We start from the raw sequence: 16445 nt of genomic DNA on the forward strand, positions 1-16445 counted from the left end.
ATCATTTGAGGTGAGTGCCTGCATTGATTTTGCCAGCTGCAATCAATATGGTGAACACAGCATGTGGGGAACCAGACAGAATGGATTTCCCTAATTCTTCCTCAGACGGAACCCTCAGGGGCCAATTGTTTAAGTCAGGGGAAATGAAAATCCCTTGTCAGCTCAGATCTACTGCTGCTGGAGCCAGACACTGGCTATGAACTCTGGGTGTGGTGCTCTGGACCAAGAGTAAAAGGTAGGTATTTGCAATGGGAAGTCTTATAGAAATACGCATCTTTGAGATCAAGAGCAGTGAACCAAACCAGAGTAGACAGGGAAGGAATAGTCACAGCCAGGGTTAGCATTTGGAACTGAATCTTCCTAATGTGCCTGTTTAAAGCTCTGAAATCAAGAGTTGTTCTGAGCCCTCCGTTCTTTTTCGCGATTAGAAAGTATTGGGAGTACAACCCTTTGTTTCTGGAAGTTAATCGTACTTTTTCTATAGCTCCTGCTTGCAACAGAGCTTGTATTTCTGTCCTCAATAACCTCTGCGGGAAGGGTCCCTGAAAAGGGTGGGGAGGGGGCATTTGAACGGGATAGTATCACCTTCCTTTACTGTGTCTAAGATCCATCTGTTGGAGGTGACAGTTGTCCATGCAGTGCAGAAATGGGACAAGTCTCCAATAATGGTGGTAGGATGGTCTGAAAGGGAAGCTCTCAATCTTCACGTCAAACTGTGGCCTGACATTAGGCAGAGAGGATAGCCGAGGCGTTTTGTCCTCATCCAAGGCTTATAGGCTTTCTTCCTCTTCTGTGGGGGAGAGGACCTTTGGCCGTGGCGGTGCTGCCGACAGCGTGACTGTCTCTGTTGATTAGAAGCCAAAGAGGAAGAGGGTGCAAAGTATTTCCTGTGACACCTGACCACAGGCATAGGTGCTTTCCTTCTATAATGAGGCAGTAACCCCAGAGATCTCGCAGTGGGATGGGTCTTTTCCAATAGCTCATCAGTTTTCACACTAAAATATCCATCCCTTTCAAAGGGCAGATCCTCTATTTAGATTTTGTTTCCATTGGAAGAGAGGATGACCATAGTCATGCATGCCAATGGAGAGCTACTGCTGATGCTACAGATCTTGAGGTGGTATGGGAGACATCAAATGCTTGACGGCATGCTTTAGCCTTGGCCCTTTAGTTGAGAGCTGCTGTTAACTTTTTCTAATCCCCTGGAAGAATCTTGGTGAAGACTGATATCATCTCCCACAAGGGAAAATACCTGTGGCCACAACTGCTTGATAATTGACCACATGCATGTTTAAGGAAGCCAAAGAAAACAATTCTCTCTACAGAAAATCCAACTTTTCCCCCTCTTTGTCATAAGGGGTAGAATGTTGAAGACCTGACCTAAACCTTTGAACTGCTGCTGTTACAGCAAGAAATGAGAGGTAGGTGACAGGTGAAAGCAGGAGAATCCTTCATATGTGACCTAATACAATCTGTCAGCCTGTTTTGAAACTGATTGACATGAAGACAGACTGGACAAGAGAGATTTTGCTGGTTGCCAAAGACCTTTTAACATAGGCAAGGAGACTTTTCTCTTTGTAGTAGAATCCAAAACATCAAACACTGGATAGGTGGTTTCTTCCAAAGCTACTGATGGGGATTTTCAATTTGATGCTGTCCTGTCCACAGGCCCATGGAACTGAATTGCGTCCTCAGAAGGAGATGATGCTGCAGCTACACCAGCATTTTCATTTGGAAACAAACCATTTTCTAGTTCCATGACTTCTTGTTGGAAGTCATCCCAAGGAGACCTTTCCTGGTACCCTGCATCAGAGACAGTGTCTTGCATTAAGGTAAGGCAATGTTCCCTGGCTGTTGGATCTGGGTGTCTTGGATCTGGACACCTCAGATCTGTAGGTTCAGGTGGAAGTTGTTCTGGAACCAAAGAATCAGGTTCTCTCAACTGCTATTAAGAAAACAGGTTGGCCAAGATCTCCAAGACATCCATGGTGGCATGGGCCAGTCTTGCCAATTACCCAAATCTGGCATTACATTACTTGTTTGCACATAGGATGTCCAAGAGTGTTCATTTGAGGAGGGAGACTGTTTCACACTAAAAGGTTGAGTCTTAGATGTGTCGGGGTGAGCACAATGTCTGCAGATCCAATCCTGGATCAGATACTGAAACAACAGGGAAGATAACTGAAGTAGGGATCTGAAATACAGAGAGTGGTGATATGGTGTTTCTTGATGAGCCAGCTGGAGTGTAAGGCAGAGGTAGCAGGGTACCCTGGAGAGATCTCCTGCTCAGTATTGTCTCGGTCTCTTATCAGGAGAACAATGTGATGCGGCCGGACCCGGTATATGATGCAGGTCCGGATCAACATGCGCTATGATACCATGAGGCTGAGCTGCTATGATTCGATCCGATGGCCTCTTTTTTGGATCAGTATCCTCTGAAAGATCGAGGTCTTAAGTCCTTAGGTCTTGTATCTGCATGCTGCGAATTGGCCAAAGAACCATCTGAGATGTTCTAAATTTAGCCTCTTTTCTTCAGAGATAATGGAGTTGGGCCCAGTAAATTGCCCCAATCCTTAGGGTCTCTATCCAGTTCTGATGGAGACCATAAAACAGTTCTGGAGCTGGATTGAGGCCTTGGCTACCAGAAGCTCTGTTGACTTGGAACTGGAGCTTGGTGCCACGGTCGAAGCTGTCATGATTGACACTTTCTTAGATCTGGAAATGCTTGGAGCAGGTTCAGGTCTCCTAGCCTTCCTTTCCACCCTTTGGAATTATCAGATCCCAGAGGCTTGACTGACAAGCCCTCTTGTAACAGAAGGGTCACAAGTCTGTTCTGTCTGTCCTTCTGGGCTTAGGGAGTAAGTGTGCTGCAGATGGCACGGGGTGCCAGAGAATGATTCTCATCTCTGCATTTCAGGCATGACGCATCTCTCTTAAACCCATGCTTCTTCATGCTGGGACCCACCACGTCGGCACTGTAAGTATCTGTACTCAAAGCAAAAATCCTAATCTAAACTAGCCTAAAAACACAATAACTAGGCAGTTTTGGTCTTTATTATGCTGTGTAGCCTTGTGAGGTTGCCTGCTATGCTCATTCACAGCATCAACGACCAAAGAATTAGGTGCTGGGGAATGGTTGGCAAAAATTCAGAACCTTTATGAAGAACATAATCTGCTCTTTTACGAGTTGGAGGTATGGTGGCCAGGGTCTGCCAGATTGTTTTGGGAGGTTCAAGTGAAGTCTTGTTTACAGGGAAAGCTATTGGACTCAAAGTGGCAGTACAGAGAACGTCTCAAAGTTCATGGTGGGTCTCATGGACCTCCTCCAAGGGCATCTGGAGGGAGACAGATCCTTTTCAGAAGCTTCTGGAACTGCTTAAAATAATCTGTGTATGAGGGGCAAGCAGGAGAGGTTAGTTTTTGGTGTAGCTTCTTCTGAAGGTGGAGAGACTGGTGTGGAGGGACAGGAGGAGTGGGTGATCGCTCCTTTGGTGGTCACCACCAGGGTAGCTGGCCACTCTGGAGAATTCTTGCCAATAAGCACCCCCCTGAGTCCCAATATAGCAACTGAGGGGGGCCAAAAGGAAAAAGAGGGGCATCCAGGATTGAACATACCACGAGGAATGTGGAGTGACAGCAGGCTGCCAGTGTCTTGGAGTTTCTCTCTCAGAAAAGATGTCAGAAGTAGCAGCTCTGGGCTGGGAACTAAGTGAACCTCACATGGAAACCAGAGTCCGAGGAGCAATCCTGCTCATAGTCCATGGGAGGAGCAGAAGCGCTGGTGTTGAGGCAGGTTGCTTGTCCTTTCTAGTGGGTACCTGGGAACAAGGTGGTGCCAGAGAATGATGCAGTAGCAGTGACAGACAATGTTCTGGTACTAAGAATCTCTGTGTACCCGTTAGTAGGAAGGAGGTGGGTTCATCTGAGACAAACAAGTCCCTGGAGAACTTGACTTGCATGCGGTACCAGTGAATCTACACAGAAACCTGGCGAAGCTCTGCAGTGGGAAGTGGTGGCATTGATGGCACCAGTTGATCAGTTTGACATGTCAACTTGGGTACTGCAGATAATGTAGAAGCAGGACCTGCCTTCAATACCAATTTCTTGGATGCAGAGTCCTTAGAAACCCTTGCACCACGATCATGCCTGGGCATGATGCTGGGTACCATGGGACTTAAAAGTACCTGAAATCTCTGTACCTGGAGAACTTGGAACCTCAGTGGTACCCTTTTTGGGATGTGAGGTCTCTGGAAATGCAGGTCTCTGTGGTAACCTAGGCTTCTTGGCATCGAGTTCTCTGTGACGGGATCTGGAGCTCCTCTTCCTGGAAGTCATGGTGCTAACCCCCACAAAGGTCTGGTGGGTGAGTGGGCTGCAGAGGTCAACAGGTGCTGTCCTTGCAAGACCACTGTATAGGGGCGGGAAGGGAGGGGATCAGGGCCCAGGCATGAGGCAGGCAGAAGGCAGTGCTCCATCATGAGAAGACTAAACTTAATCTTCCTGTTTTTTCTAATCCTACTCTAAAATTCTCAAAAAAAAAAAAATCTCACACTTAGCTGGGATACAAGTGTCTCCTAAGCAGCAGATACAGAGAGTGAATCCCACCATGTGAGCAACGTTTAAATCCAGGGCATTTAGCCATGAGGAGACAGACTACTTCAAAGGCAGGATAGGCCCCTGATGGGGTGGAGGGGAGAAAAGAAGCCCCCCGCCCCCCCTGACAAAAGTTACTAAAAACTGCTCTAACTAGTAAAACTTAAAAGTGCTAACTACAACCTGAAACAAGAAAAGCTAAATGAGGAGCTCTTCCCGAAGGGAAAACTAGCTACAAAGTGGGCCCCTTAAACTGCTGTGTCTCCGGCTGAGGGTGGTTCCTCCGTCACTGCCCCATCCATCCTATGAGGCAAGCTGCGGTGCGGGTGTGGACCGAAAGGGCACTGCTGCCAAAAGTCTCTGGTCAAAGGCGCCCGGGGGCGCCCACACACCTGATGCGGAGCACCCTAGGGACGTTACTCGAAGAACAGTTGTTGCATGGTGTAAATACAGATACACGGGCAAAGCAGCCAAGGAAAGAGATTCACATTGGAAACGAGGGGCTCTTGTGCCCAATCCCCCATCCGAGGGTTTTGTATGCTGCCCAGTGAAGTTACCAGCCCTTCAGGGCAGGGACCACATGTGAGCGCATCCATGCAGCACCCAGCCTGCTCTCGGGTGGCGTATAAAGCTGTTGCTGCCATGGATGCAACTCGGTGAGCTGGCTGAGCCCATCACTTCTGGGTTTGCCACGCATTGATGCCCACATGCTGGGATGTCTCCAGGCAGAGGGAACGGACTCTGAGCTCAGTGAATTGTTTGGTGCTTTCTCATTGTGCTAGACGCTCTGTAGAACACAGGATCCTGCGGCCAGGAGCCATCTGAATGGGGACTGTGGAGAAAGGCTGGGGGTCCGGCCAGGATCAGGTGGTTCCACTCTGTGGCCCTGAGATGGTGCTGGCTTTGGTTGTAAGCGTACACATCCTTTCTGTTGCTAATGCTGCAGGGCGAGGGGGGGCCTCTTTGGAGCCATCTGCAGGAGGCAAAGGTGGTAGCTCAGCAATTCACCTTAGAAAGTGTTCCAGGCAAAGGGCGGCAGGTGATAGGCTGTGGGGACACCTGTAGGAGGAGACCAACAGGGCATCGCAGATGTGAAAGGAAGGAAGGAGCCCACAGCAGAGCAAGGGAGGGCAGCGGCATTGTGCAGCATGGCACTGCATGGCACAGGAGCTTGAAAGGTGCTAGACAGAACCTGGGGCTGGACTCCTGGCCCCAAGTGCCCGGACAGCAGCAAGGTAAGCGTCCATATCCCCGGTGTCTCAATGCCGCCCTGCCAAAGCCAGGTCTAGTGGCGGGAGCAGCTCAGACCCTGCCTGTGGGGGGTGCTGCTTATGGGGATGAGGTGGCTTCTGGGACGTTGTTTAAAAATTAACACCCCTCCCCCCAGTTTCACACAGGCTGAGAAATCAGGTGAGGGAGCGACAGACACTCCTGACTGGTGTGGGACTCACTGGGGGCCTGCACCAAGCCAGGGAGAAGGGGGGACAGCCCTTGCCCAGGCTAGCTCGGCCTCCCCTGGCTGTTACCCATGCAGGGCCATACAGCAGAGCTGCCCCGTTGCCAGCATGCCCAGCGCTACGCAGGGACAGGGAGCGGAGGAATAGCTGTGTGCTCACAGCATGGAACAGGCTCTTCCTCACTAACCACTAGCCCAAGTCCCCAGAGCAAGTCCCTTCTTGGCTCTGGCAGCCTTGGTAGGGGCAAGTCCCTGTGGCTCAGTGCCAGCGAGGCAGCAGAGGCGGGCCCTGGCATCGCCAGCGCTGCCTTGTCTAACACTACACCCTGAGGAACCAGAGCAGCCAGCACTGCTGGGCACGGCTCCCCAATCTCTACACCAGGCTAACCCTCCCTCCCTTCACATCAACGGCTGGGAAGCACGAGGAGCGGAAGGTGCTGAAGAAACGCATGTTATCAAGTCGAGAGCCGGAACTGCAGTCAGCGTACTCTGCTCCTCTGCACTCGAGGATCAAGCCTCGGGCCAACTCCTGCGCCACGCAGCGCACACATTTTACTTGCTCTGGTCCCCTCCCCTGCCCGTCTCACTCATTGCAGGTGGGTCTGTAAGCGCGGGAGGCAGAGATGTTACTGCCAGGCAAACACAAAAGCAGAGCGTTACCTCCCCAAGAGGCCAACACACGCAGGCGGAGAGTCGCAAGCCAGCACAGGACGCCCCGATTCCCAGGCTCAGAGCAGTATGCTCAGTGCAGCCAGCCTTCAGACAGGATTTGCTGTCTCCAGGGCACAGCCAGGGGAGCCTAGGGTCACAGAGCCCCGGAAACACGACAGCATGGGGGAGGGGCGATCGTTACTGAGCCAGCAGGAGCACCCTCCTTTCCCAGTTTCTCCTGGAGTGTTTCCCTTCTCACCAGCCCACCACAAAACTGACCCTGCTTCCGGATGCCAGGCGGGGATGAGCACTACGGAAGTGAGAGGACGACTGGTTTGCGTGAAATGTGAGTAGGAAAGACGGGGCCTATATTTTTCAGGTCCCAACCTGCAAAGCAGACTGAGTGCTCCGCTCATCCCCACTGTTGCAGGCTGGGACGTGTCGACCCTTCAGGCCCCAGCTCTAGAGCAGAGACTAGCAAGTCACGAGTCTCATCGCCCCACTCACCTCCACAGCAAGCTCCGGGGAAGCGCACACTATTGCTCCAGCACTCTGGAGTGCTAGTGTAGGAGGGCCTCCGGCGTCCCCACTCCTGGGGGGACGACACCTGCACCAAGCCCTGTCTGCTCCCCCATTCCCAGCACTGCCGTCACTGGTAACGTTGGGAGGGCTTCCCGTGAACTGCCAGCACTGCCACAGGCAGAGAGAGCCACTCAGGCAGCAACCCAGCCACCCCACACTACGCTGAAGCCCAGGGTGTGCACAAAGCATAAGCAGGGAAAGGATTCTTGGGATATTCCCTAAGCTTCACCGCTAAAGCGGGCTCCCCCGAACCCCAGCCTCTCTCTCTCATCTGGCCTCGGGGATATCCCAGGACAGCTCCCAGCCCTCACCAGACCTGGTTTCACTCTAGCCATGCGACCTCAGGTCAGCAGGCTGCTTTGCCAACAGAGGCAGACAAAACCAGCAAAGCAGAAGAAACAGACCTTACAACATGCCCATGGAGACACAAGCCTTTTATTGGTTCCCATGGAGGCTGCCAAGGAAAGCTGGAAAGCAGATGCACAAGGCGAAGCTACATGTGAAACGAAGGCAGTGTGCAGGAAGCCAAGCCAGTCGGGAATTCAACAATCTCTTCCGGGAGAACAGCATCTGGTACCACGAGCCTTCACCCGAGCCGTAGAATCCCACAGATAGTGCCTGGCCCCTGAGAACACTGCAGCCCCAGCAGTACATGGCAAGCATAGACACCCTGGGGCTTTGGGACATGCTTCAGGGCAGAGATTCCACACTTGGCTGCTAGCCACTGGGACCAGCCCAGAGCAGCAGGCCCGCCTAGTGGAGCTGGCTGGGGAATTACAGCATATGGGCTGATCGTGTCCTGAATGTCCTCGGCCAGCCAGCTGCACCCCACGGGGGTTTCCTAGTGGTCTCCAGTCCGTAGCCAGGCAAGCAGCCTGCCAGAGGCTCTAAACCCATCTCAAGTGTGTGTAGCAGGTGAGACAAAGACAGAGAAGTAAGTGCTGTGCACTGCTAGAGCTTTGGCTAGGAGGGGTAGTCACCACCGAGAGTGCTTTGTTTCCCTGTCAGGGCACCATAGGACCGAGATGTGGTCCAGAGACGTACTCGGTGGCCAGAATCCCCCAAGCCAGGCAGGTCTGAGGTTAGTTTGGGGTCAGTAAACCAGTCTGAGCACCTGCGTGGGCTATCGCTTGGGCTCACCCACTGGTTACATATCATGACTCTGCCATCCACCCTGCACCACTGGAAACACTACAACTCCTACTGCTTCTCAGCACTTAGCCTGGGAACGAAGAAGGCACTTGTATTATGGCCCGAGCACCCCTCGGGCATGGGAATGCTTGTGAGCGCAGCAATGGCTAGGGAACGGAGATGGAACTCCCCCTGCCAGCTTCTCTAGAAGCTGCAGTCTCGAGCTGTTTCCCATCACAGCAATTCAGTTAAAATGTGGCCTCCTTTGCATGGCGTTGGGTCCTGATCTAGGATTTGCCAGGCTGTGGGATTTGGACAATACAAAACTGCCCCAGAAAAGCTCCATGTAGCTGGGTAACTAGCCCACCACTGCAGCAGCCACAGATCCCTAGGTCTTCAGGAGCAGCTGCTGACCTAGCTGTGTCCAGCCATCAGCTGCAGGGGAGGAGGGCAGGAGCCAGAGGGCAGCCCACGCTCCCGAACGGGAGCTGATGGAAGGCAGAGGTGTGGCCTGGGGAAGCTGCAGGGCTCAACCGGAGGGGAGCATTGCAGCTGGACTCCGTAGTCTCGTGGCTCCGTACCTCACTTGGCCGCCCAGAGCACTGCTGGAGACACAGCAGGCAGCACCTCACAGGCAGTTACTGCTCCCCGGCAAACCACTTCTATTAACTTCGCGCAAAGCACAGGCAGGCGCAGGGCTTTCCTTCAGGGGCGCCGCCTGACACAGCAGCTCCACAGGTACTGAATGAAAGCTAGGAGGGGCTCCCCGCCCAGCTTACCTCTCACTGGTGCCAGGACCCGCGGGCTGCCTTTCTGAGGGCTCTGACTCCCGCCTGCGGGGCCACCAGCCCTGTTACAGCTGAAGGTGAAGCTGGGCGTGGCTTTGATCTGGGGCGAGCTCTGCTGGCTGCCGCTGCTCCCACTTGTGCCATGGCTGTAGCTCCCGGCCCGGGAGAGGGCATTCTCGGAGCTCAAGGCGGGCAGCCCGCTGGAAGGGACGGGGGAAAACAGCAGTGAGAGTTTGGCTCTGACCAGCATTTCCTCCTAGCTGGCTCCTGAGCCCTCACCCACATCCCCTAGGTTGCACTAGCTTGGTGCAGCATACGCTCAATATGGTTTCCCACGACTGGCAGCATGAGAAGGGCCACGCGGCCTGGCTGCTGCCTGCTGAAACGCTATGGTCTCCTGGCGGCCTGATTTCAGGCCTCTTCTCCATATGGCCTGTGAGTACTTCTCGGCAAACGCCAGCTCCCTTTCCAGGGGGCTTTAAAAAAGGGGTTTTCAGGAGGGATAGCAAGCACTGGCCCCTCTGAAGCCCTGAGCCTACTGCAGTGCAGAGCTCCAAGTACCCATGCCATTGGCGCACTGTGCACATCTGAGGGTCCTGCCAGCTCCTCGGGGCAGTGGCCCCTTCCTCTTTCCTGTTTCTAAAACACTGTGCACATTTCTAGTGCTATGAGCTGGGCAGGGCACCCCGTGATCTCACAGATCTGGCCGTGGGCGGGTAGGGTTGCATGACCGCCAGGAAGCCGCTCTCCCTCTGGGGCAGTGTGCTACATCCCAGCCCAGCTGCTGCCTGAGTTTTACAGGGGTGGGATCCAGAGGTGTAGTGCTGCTGGGATCCGGCCACCACGGTTTGGGAAGGCAGTGACGAAAGGTGCAGGGAATGAATGTCGTCACTCCCCCGGAGCCTGGCTCGGATGCTGAGGGAAGGGTCCTGGGACCTTCAGGCCCCAGGAGAAGGCTGCTCGGGTCTGAAAGATGGGACCTCCAGTAGCACAGCCCCTCTCCACACTGCTCGGGGGCAGCACTAACTCCTTCGAGTCGCCCCACCTCTCTCTGCCAGGTCAGCACTAACTCAGAGGGGTGCCCAGTCCTGAGCAGTCTCTAGCGCTGGCCATGTCTGGCTGCCCCATGGACACAAGGCTGGAATTAGCACAAAGGCTGCAGGAGGAGCAGAGTCCCAACCATGCGGCATCACGAACCTGCCTTCCACAGGCCCTGGAGAGCTGTGCAGATACACTCAGCAGAACCGCAAGCCCAATCCCGGGTCCCCTCCCAGCTCTGCCCAGGGGAGAGGCAGGCAGGGCCTTACTTGGAGACTTTCTTGCGGGAGAAGGCAGCTATGCCCTTCAGGTTGCGCACGTGCTTCAGCATCCAGGCTCGCAGGTTGCTGAGGCTGCTGTGCTCAGACAGGACGAGCCGGGACCAGGGGTTACACTCCGCCATGTCCAGCGCTGCGATGGCCACCGCCCTCCCAACCTGCGGAGGCAAGAGGCGCTCAGCGGGGAGAGCCCAGCTGGGCAACGGCATGACGCAGCACATGGGAGAGGTCAGAGTCCCAATCCCGTGGGCCCGCGTTCTCAGTGGGCAGCATGCAGACAGGCTAATCACACCCAGGGGCTCCTGGTCCACAGCTCACCGTGCTGCTGATCGAATCTCAGCCATCCCAAAGGCAGCCAAGAGTGCGCCCGCAGCGAGGCCAGGCCCACGTACTAACCCTTCCAGGTCAAGCACCCTGGCAGCTCCCTGGCATCCCCCACCCATTTACTGGCTCTGCACGGTCAGCGCTGACACCTTTTACAAAGACTTTACAGCAAACAGCAGGAAATTGCAAAACTCTGACTCAGAATAAGGAACCAGTAAGGTGAAGGGTGCAGAAACACTGGCCTAGTTGGGCTCCCATTGGCGATTCCACAGGGCTGCTCCCAAGCCTGGGACGAGTTTACAGCTCACAAACTTGGTGCTCAGTGCTCAGCACCGCGCCCGCCGGGTTCCCCGCTCGCACAGCTCCGCGAGCGACCGTGCCTGTTGTGTTACCTGCTCATACAGCTCCACGGTGTACTTTGTGGGGAAGGTTTGAGGGGGCGGAGGGCTTGCCCGCCCATTGTCATGGCAGGCCATAGGGATGCTGTTCACCGAACGCCCGGTGTTATAGTTGCACTCCAGCGTGTAGCTAGGAAACACAAGGGAGGCCCATGTCACTTCATCCACACCACGAGGACCAGCACTGTCCCCATGACTATTCCCATGCTCCAGAGACATGCACCCAGAGCAAACGACAGGACACCCTCTCAGCATCTCCAAGCAGGGGCACCCCACATCTGCATCCCCTCGAGCTGGCAGCAGGGCAGCCAGGACCCCCATCGTCATTGCAGAGGTGAGCAGTCCTTTCCCAACACGTCTTGCTACAAATCCCTGCACTGAGCTCATCAATCTTCGGAGAGGGAGCCACCACCCCCTGCATCAGCACCGCTGGGGCTGGGGCCGTCTCTCGGGGGGGAGTGGGAGGGGGGAGGAGAAGGCAGCAGACGCTCCGAGAGCCCCATTGCGCTGGCTGCTGCACAAACACACAGCCCCTCTGGACTAATTACACAAGACAGAGACGCTCAGGGAGGCAATGGGACTTGCCCAAGTTCACAGCTGGGCAGTGACAGAGCAGATGTCCTGTCCACACAGCTTCCCGGTGCAGACCAGCTCTCTACTCCCTCCTGCAACCAGACAGCCTCCTCTAAAGAATGGAGGTGGTTCCCGCTAGGAGGAGCCAAGCCGAGACCAGGACTGGTTTCCAAGCATCCCAGCTCTGCTGAGCGCTCCCCGCAGGAAGTGGCGCACTGGGAGCCAGGATGGGGGAAACTCACTGCACGCTCCATCGCTGCACTCTAGTTGCAGCAGGAAAAGCCAGAGCCTTTTTTGGGGCTCCCGAGCCCCCCCCCGAAAGCAGCAGGTTTAGCAGCACCTGCATGCAAACGGCTCCGAATGCTCAGGGCCTGCAGAAGCAAACTAAAGAGACAGGCAAACTTCAATGCCAGCAACCCACAGGGAGAGGGGAAGCTCAGTCAGCCCACAGGGTGGGGGCAGGGCACCCAACACAGCACCCGCTCCCACCTGGGTTTACAGTGGGGGTGACTGAGCTCATCACAGCAAGTAGCCAGATCTCAGCTCCTGGCCATCACTGTGGCCACTGAAACCATATGGTGGGGAGCCCTAGTGCTGGGATTCCCCTGGCTGGCTCCTACTAACACTGAGCCTCTGTGCTGGGCCCCACTGCTGGCCAGCCCACACGGAGTCGCTGCAGAGGCCAAGTGGGTCTCTCAGCATGCACAGGCAGGCAAGGGGCGGGGGCATGGCAGGGCACCAATCCTTGCTCTCGCCTACGCCGGCATCCAACCGAGTTTACACCTTTCTGGCGGAGCCTGTACGGACCCCAGGCTGGCCCCATATGTTGGCCACGGAGCATTTCCTCTACAGCCACAGCGCTGGCTTCAACTCGGCTTCCTGCCCAGTGTCCATGCAGCTGCCGCGTGGTGATGGGCGTGGGGGGGAGCCGCTGCACTAAACCAGGTGTGCTGACACTACACAAGCAGGCTGAAGGGGCTCCTGCGAGGGGCCTGCAGACCTGTGAATGATGCCTGAGGCCTTGTAGATAGCCACTCGCCCACTGCCCTCTTTCGACTGCCCGTCCCGCTTGTCTCTGGCATACATGTTCTTCTCCGAGAAGTTACATCCCATGAAGTCAAAGTGAGCTGAGTTCAAGGAGATGAGTTTGGGGAACAGCATATTTTCCACCTACGGTTTGAGAGAGGCAGTTGACAGAGGTCAGGCAGTGCCCACACAGCGCGGGCACACTGCTGGCTCCTGAGGCAAGCGACAAGTGACCGGAGCACCACGAACTCCAGCTCACTACAAGGCTCTCAGGCCCTGAGTTGTACTGCCCATTTCTCCTCTCCGTCAGCCAGCCCAGCCCCCCACCCCAGCCAGAATGCACCTCTCCTGCTTCCGCCCAGCCTGCACACATGCAGCCGCCCCCCTCCAGCCTGCACATGCCCCCACACGCCAAGCCCCCCCTCCCAGCCTCCACACACGCCTCCCACATGCCAGGCCGCCCCCTGAGCCTGAACCTGCTGCAGCCCAGGAACTCCCATGCATCTATGCCAGCTTTGTGCCAAGCCCCAAAATCCTCCCCCTCCTGCCTCACCCCCATGCTGAACTCAATTTGTGTCTGGGTTTAAAGACTAGGACTCCCCCTTTTTCCAGCCCAGGGGGAGGCAACAGGCGCCAGGGTGGCAGAATCCCCCCACTGCTCTGCTGAACTTCTCCTACCCTCACCTGGGCGTTCTCCTCGCTGAAGCTGTTGCCGTACATGAAGCAGCCGCGCTTGGAGGCGTGCCCATGCAGATCCACGTAGTATGCCAACCCGCTCTCCTGGGGCAGGACGGCTTCCAGGGGGGCCACTGATGGGGGTCTCTCGGCTTCCCTCTCACAGTGCTCCCCGGTGGGCTCCGAAGGCAGGATCCACATAGTTTGGTCCTTGTTCCCCAGCTTGGCAGCGGGTGCTTCCAGCGGCTGGGAGTCCTGAGAAAGCGTGAGATGGGTGCTGGCGTCCTGGCTGCTGGGCTGGTTGAGGAGGTTGTTGGCTTTCTCCAGCTCCGACAGAGGAGCCTCCGGGGCCAGGGTGCAGTTGCGGATGGAATGGTTGGAAGATTTTGTGCTTAGCGAGCTGGAGGTGAGTGGGGAGGCGTGTGCCCTCCAGTCGGGAGCGCCAGGTGCGCCCCGGCTGTGGACGTGATGGTAAAGGAGCACGGCTTTGGCTCCGTAGACAGCAGGGTGCAGCTCTGCATCAGGGCTCAGATACTGGCGGTTCAGGTTCACCCCCCGGGCGTCGGTTCTGCAGAAGGGAAAGGGGAGACATGAAACCTCCCTGTCCCCAGCTGGATGCTCTCTGCTGGCCACTGCTGGCCTCAGGGCATGCTACCGAAGGCAGGGGCTGGGCCCAGCGGCCTTCCCATGGATCCCCCTCCCCACCCTGCTGTTGGCCAGCAAAGGCTACCCTCTGCCCCCCGACAGAGCATGCAGCAAGCCGCTGGAGGCTCCACTGAGGCTGATGGAGCCATCATCAGGCCTTCACAGGCACGGAGGCAACTCAGAGGGGGCAGCACTGCCTCTCCAGGGAGATGGGGGAGTTACTGAAGGAGAAGGCCTTCGGGCCCTCCCCCTGCAGGACTCACTCCTTCAGCTTAAGTCACTGCAAGGAGAAGCTGCAGGGGTTCAGACCATGCTGCGGGGCCTAATGCTCAGCTACAGACACCCTGGCCTACTCACCCATCCCCACTCACCTGTACCGGCTCGAGGGGGCCCCTGGCCAAGAGACAACCCACTGCTACCAGACTCTGGAGCGTCTCCCCTTCATGAGTGGCTGGTTGTGCTCACAGATAGTGGGGCTGCAACTCCTTCAGTGGCCAGCAGGAGCTGCTGTTGTGACACCACAGCTCAGAACCCAGCTACCAACTAACTCAAGCGCCATGTGTGCATCAGATACAGCCCTGCTCTCTTGCAAGGCCAACAAGGCGGCGAGCTGCAGCCCTCCCACCGACAGGGTCTGAACAGTCTGCACCTTGGGGTCAAACAGCAGTGTCTGGCGCCGACTGGAGCCCTGTTCACAAGCACCACGTCTGCTCCTAACACAGTGGCAGGCACTAGGGAGGTCAGCCACTCAGGCAGGAAAACCCAGAGCTCCACACCGGGCCCGTGATTCTTGCCACTTCACTCTAAACTCTGCACATGGTTTGGCAAGTGACCGAGGCTCCCAAACACCTGGGTGGGATCATGGACTTTAAACCTATTTTTGTCCCTCTGGAGATTCGTAGCAGGCTCCAAACTAGAGCTGGCCCTGACCTGCAGGTCACTGGCAGAGTTTAGAGCCCAACTCAACTCCTGCCTGACTGGGAGGTTCTGATGCAAAGAGAACCTGTCAACAGCTCAACCCAAGCTGGTTAGCAGCTGCCCCAGAGTTGGCGTCTAGCTCTGTTCATTACCGCCAGCCCGCCAACACTCCTGCCACTACGCAAGCCTAGCCTCTGCCTCCAGGGAGGTATGCAAGAGAGAAACCCACCCCAGCAGGGCCGGGGCAGCATCTGCAGCCAGCGCAGCTCTCACCGGTAATGGCCTCGCACCACGCCATCTGGGTTCAGCATGGGGATGAGCTTGAAGACGAACATGCGCCGCAGCATCTGGGCTCGGGGATCGTCCTCCCGCAGGATGAACTCCAGGAAGCCATTGAAGACAAAGCTGGAGGGGGTTTCCCCTGGGTGAACTCTGCTGCTCAGGAAGAAGACCTAGGGGAGAGACACTCAGAGCTACCGACTGTTCCTTCCCAGCCTTGCGTGACACCCCCTAGCCCCTCTGGAGCTCCAGGGACTGCACATTTCCCAGGGCTCCGCCCCACATCTCACCCCAGGAACCTGGCCCACCAGTGCAGGGTGCGAGCCCAAGCTCACCGCCTCTGAACACTCCAAGCAGGTTCCGTTTCAACGGATGGCAGCAGTCAGAAAAGCTAACAGAGTGTCAGGAATGACTAGGAAATATCATCCAGCCACTACCTAAATCCAAAACCATCTCCTCCACCATCTCAGTCTGGGACTCCTCAATTCCTCAGATTTGTCACCTAAAAAGAAAATGGCTCAGGTGGGGCAATCTCCCTCTGCAGTGAAGGTCAATGCAAAGAATTTGTTTAGCTTCTCTGCAACGGCCTTGTCTTCCTTGAGTGCTCCTGGGTTCCCTAGGGAGGTGGTGGAATCTCCTTCCTTAGCAGTTTTTAAGGCCTGGCTTGACAAAGCCCTGGCTGGGATGATTTAGTTGGGGTTGGTCCTGCTGTGAGCAGGGGGTTGGACAAGATGACCTCCTGAGGTCCCTTCCAACCCATATCTTCTATGATTCTATGATTGTCCACTGGCCGCACTGACTGACTGGTTTTGCTGTTAGTTTTTGTGTCATTTGCTAGTTGTTCTTCAAATTGTTTTTGGGCCTGCCTGATTATTCTTTTACACTTGACTCAGAGTTTATGCTCCTTTCTATTTTCTCAGTATGATCTGACTTCCAGTTCTTAAAGGATGCCTTTTTGTTTCTAACCACCTCTCTTACTCTGTTGTTTGGACATAGTGGCATTTTAACATACAAGACCATGCTGGGTCAGACCAAAGATCCATCTAGCACAACAGTACCCAGTGCCAGGTGCCCCAGAGGGAATGAACAG

At 55.6% G+C, this 16445-nt stretch overlaps 1 protein-coding gene across 10 annotated transcripts in view; it reads right to left on the reverse strand.

The window, feature by feature from the left end:
• AGBL5 (AGBL carboxypeptidase 5) overlaps window positions 1–16445 on the reverse strand; it is a 42557-nt gene that overhangs the window by 10097 nt on the left and 16015 nt on the right. For all 10 annotated transcript variants that reach the window (XM_074947282.1, XM_074947280.1, XM_074947279.1 and 7 more), the window contains 6 exons: window positions 15350–15528; window positions 13523–14081; window positions 12813–12982; window positions 11234–11369; window positions 10509–10675; window positions 9193–9401 (listed from right to left, as the gene is read on the reverse strand). In XM_074947282.1, coding sequence (XP_074803383.1) covers window positions 9193–9401; window positions 10509–10675; window positions 11234–11369; window positions 12813–12982; window positions 13523–14081; window positions 15350–15528 — 1420 coding nt within the window. The remainder of the gene's footprint in view (window positions 1–9192; window positions 9402–10508; window positions 10676–11233; window positions 11370–12812; window positions 12983–13522; window positions 14082–15349; window positions 15529–16445) is intronic.

This window comes from Natator depressus, chromosome 3 (genome assembly GCF_965152275.1).
Source record: "Natator depressus isolate rNatDep1 chromosome 3, rNatDep2.hap1, whole genome shotgun sequence".
NCBI classification, from domain to species: Eukaryota; Metazoa; Chordata; order Testudines; family Cheloniidae; genus Natator; species Natator depressus.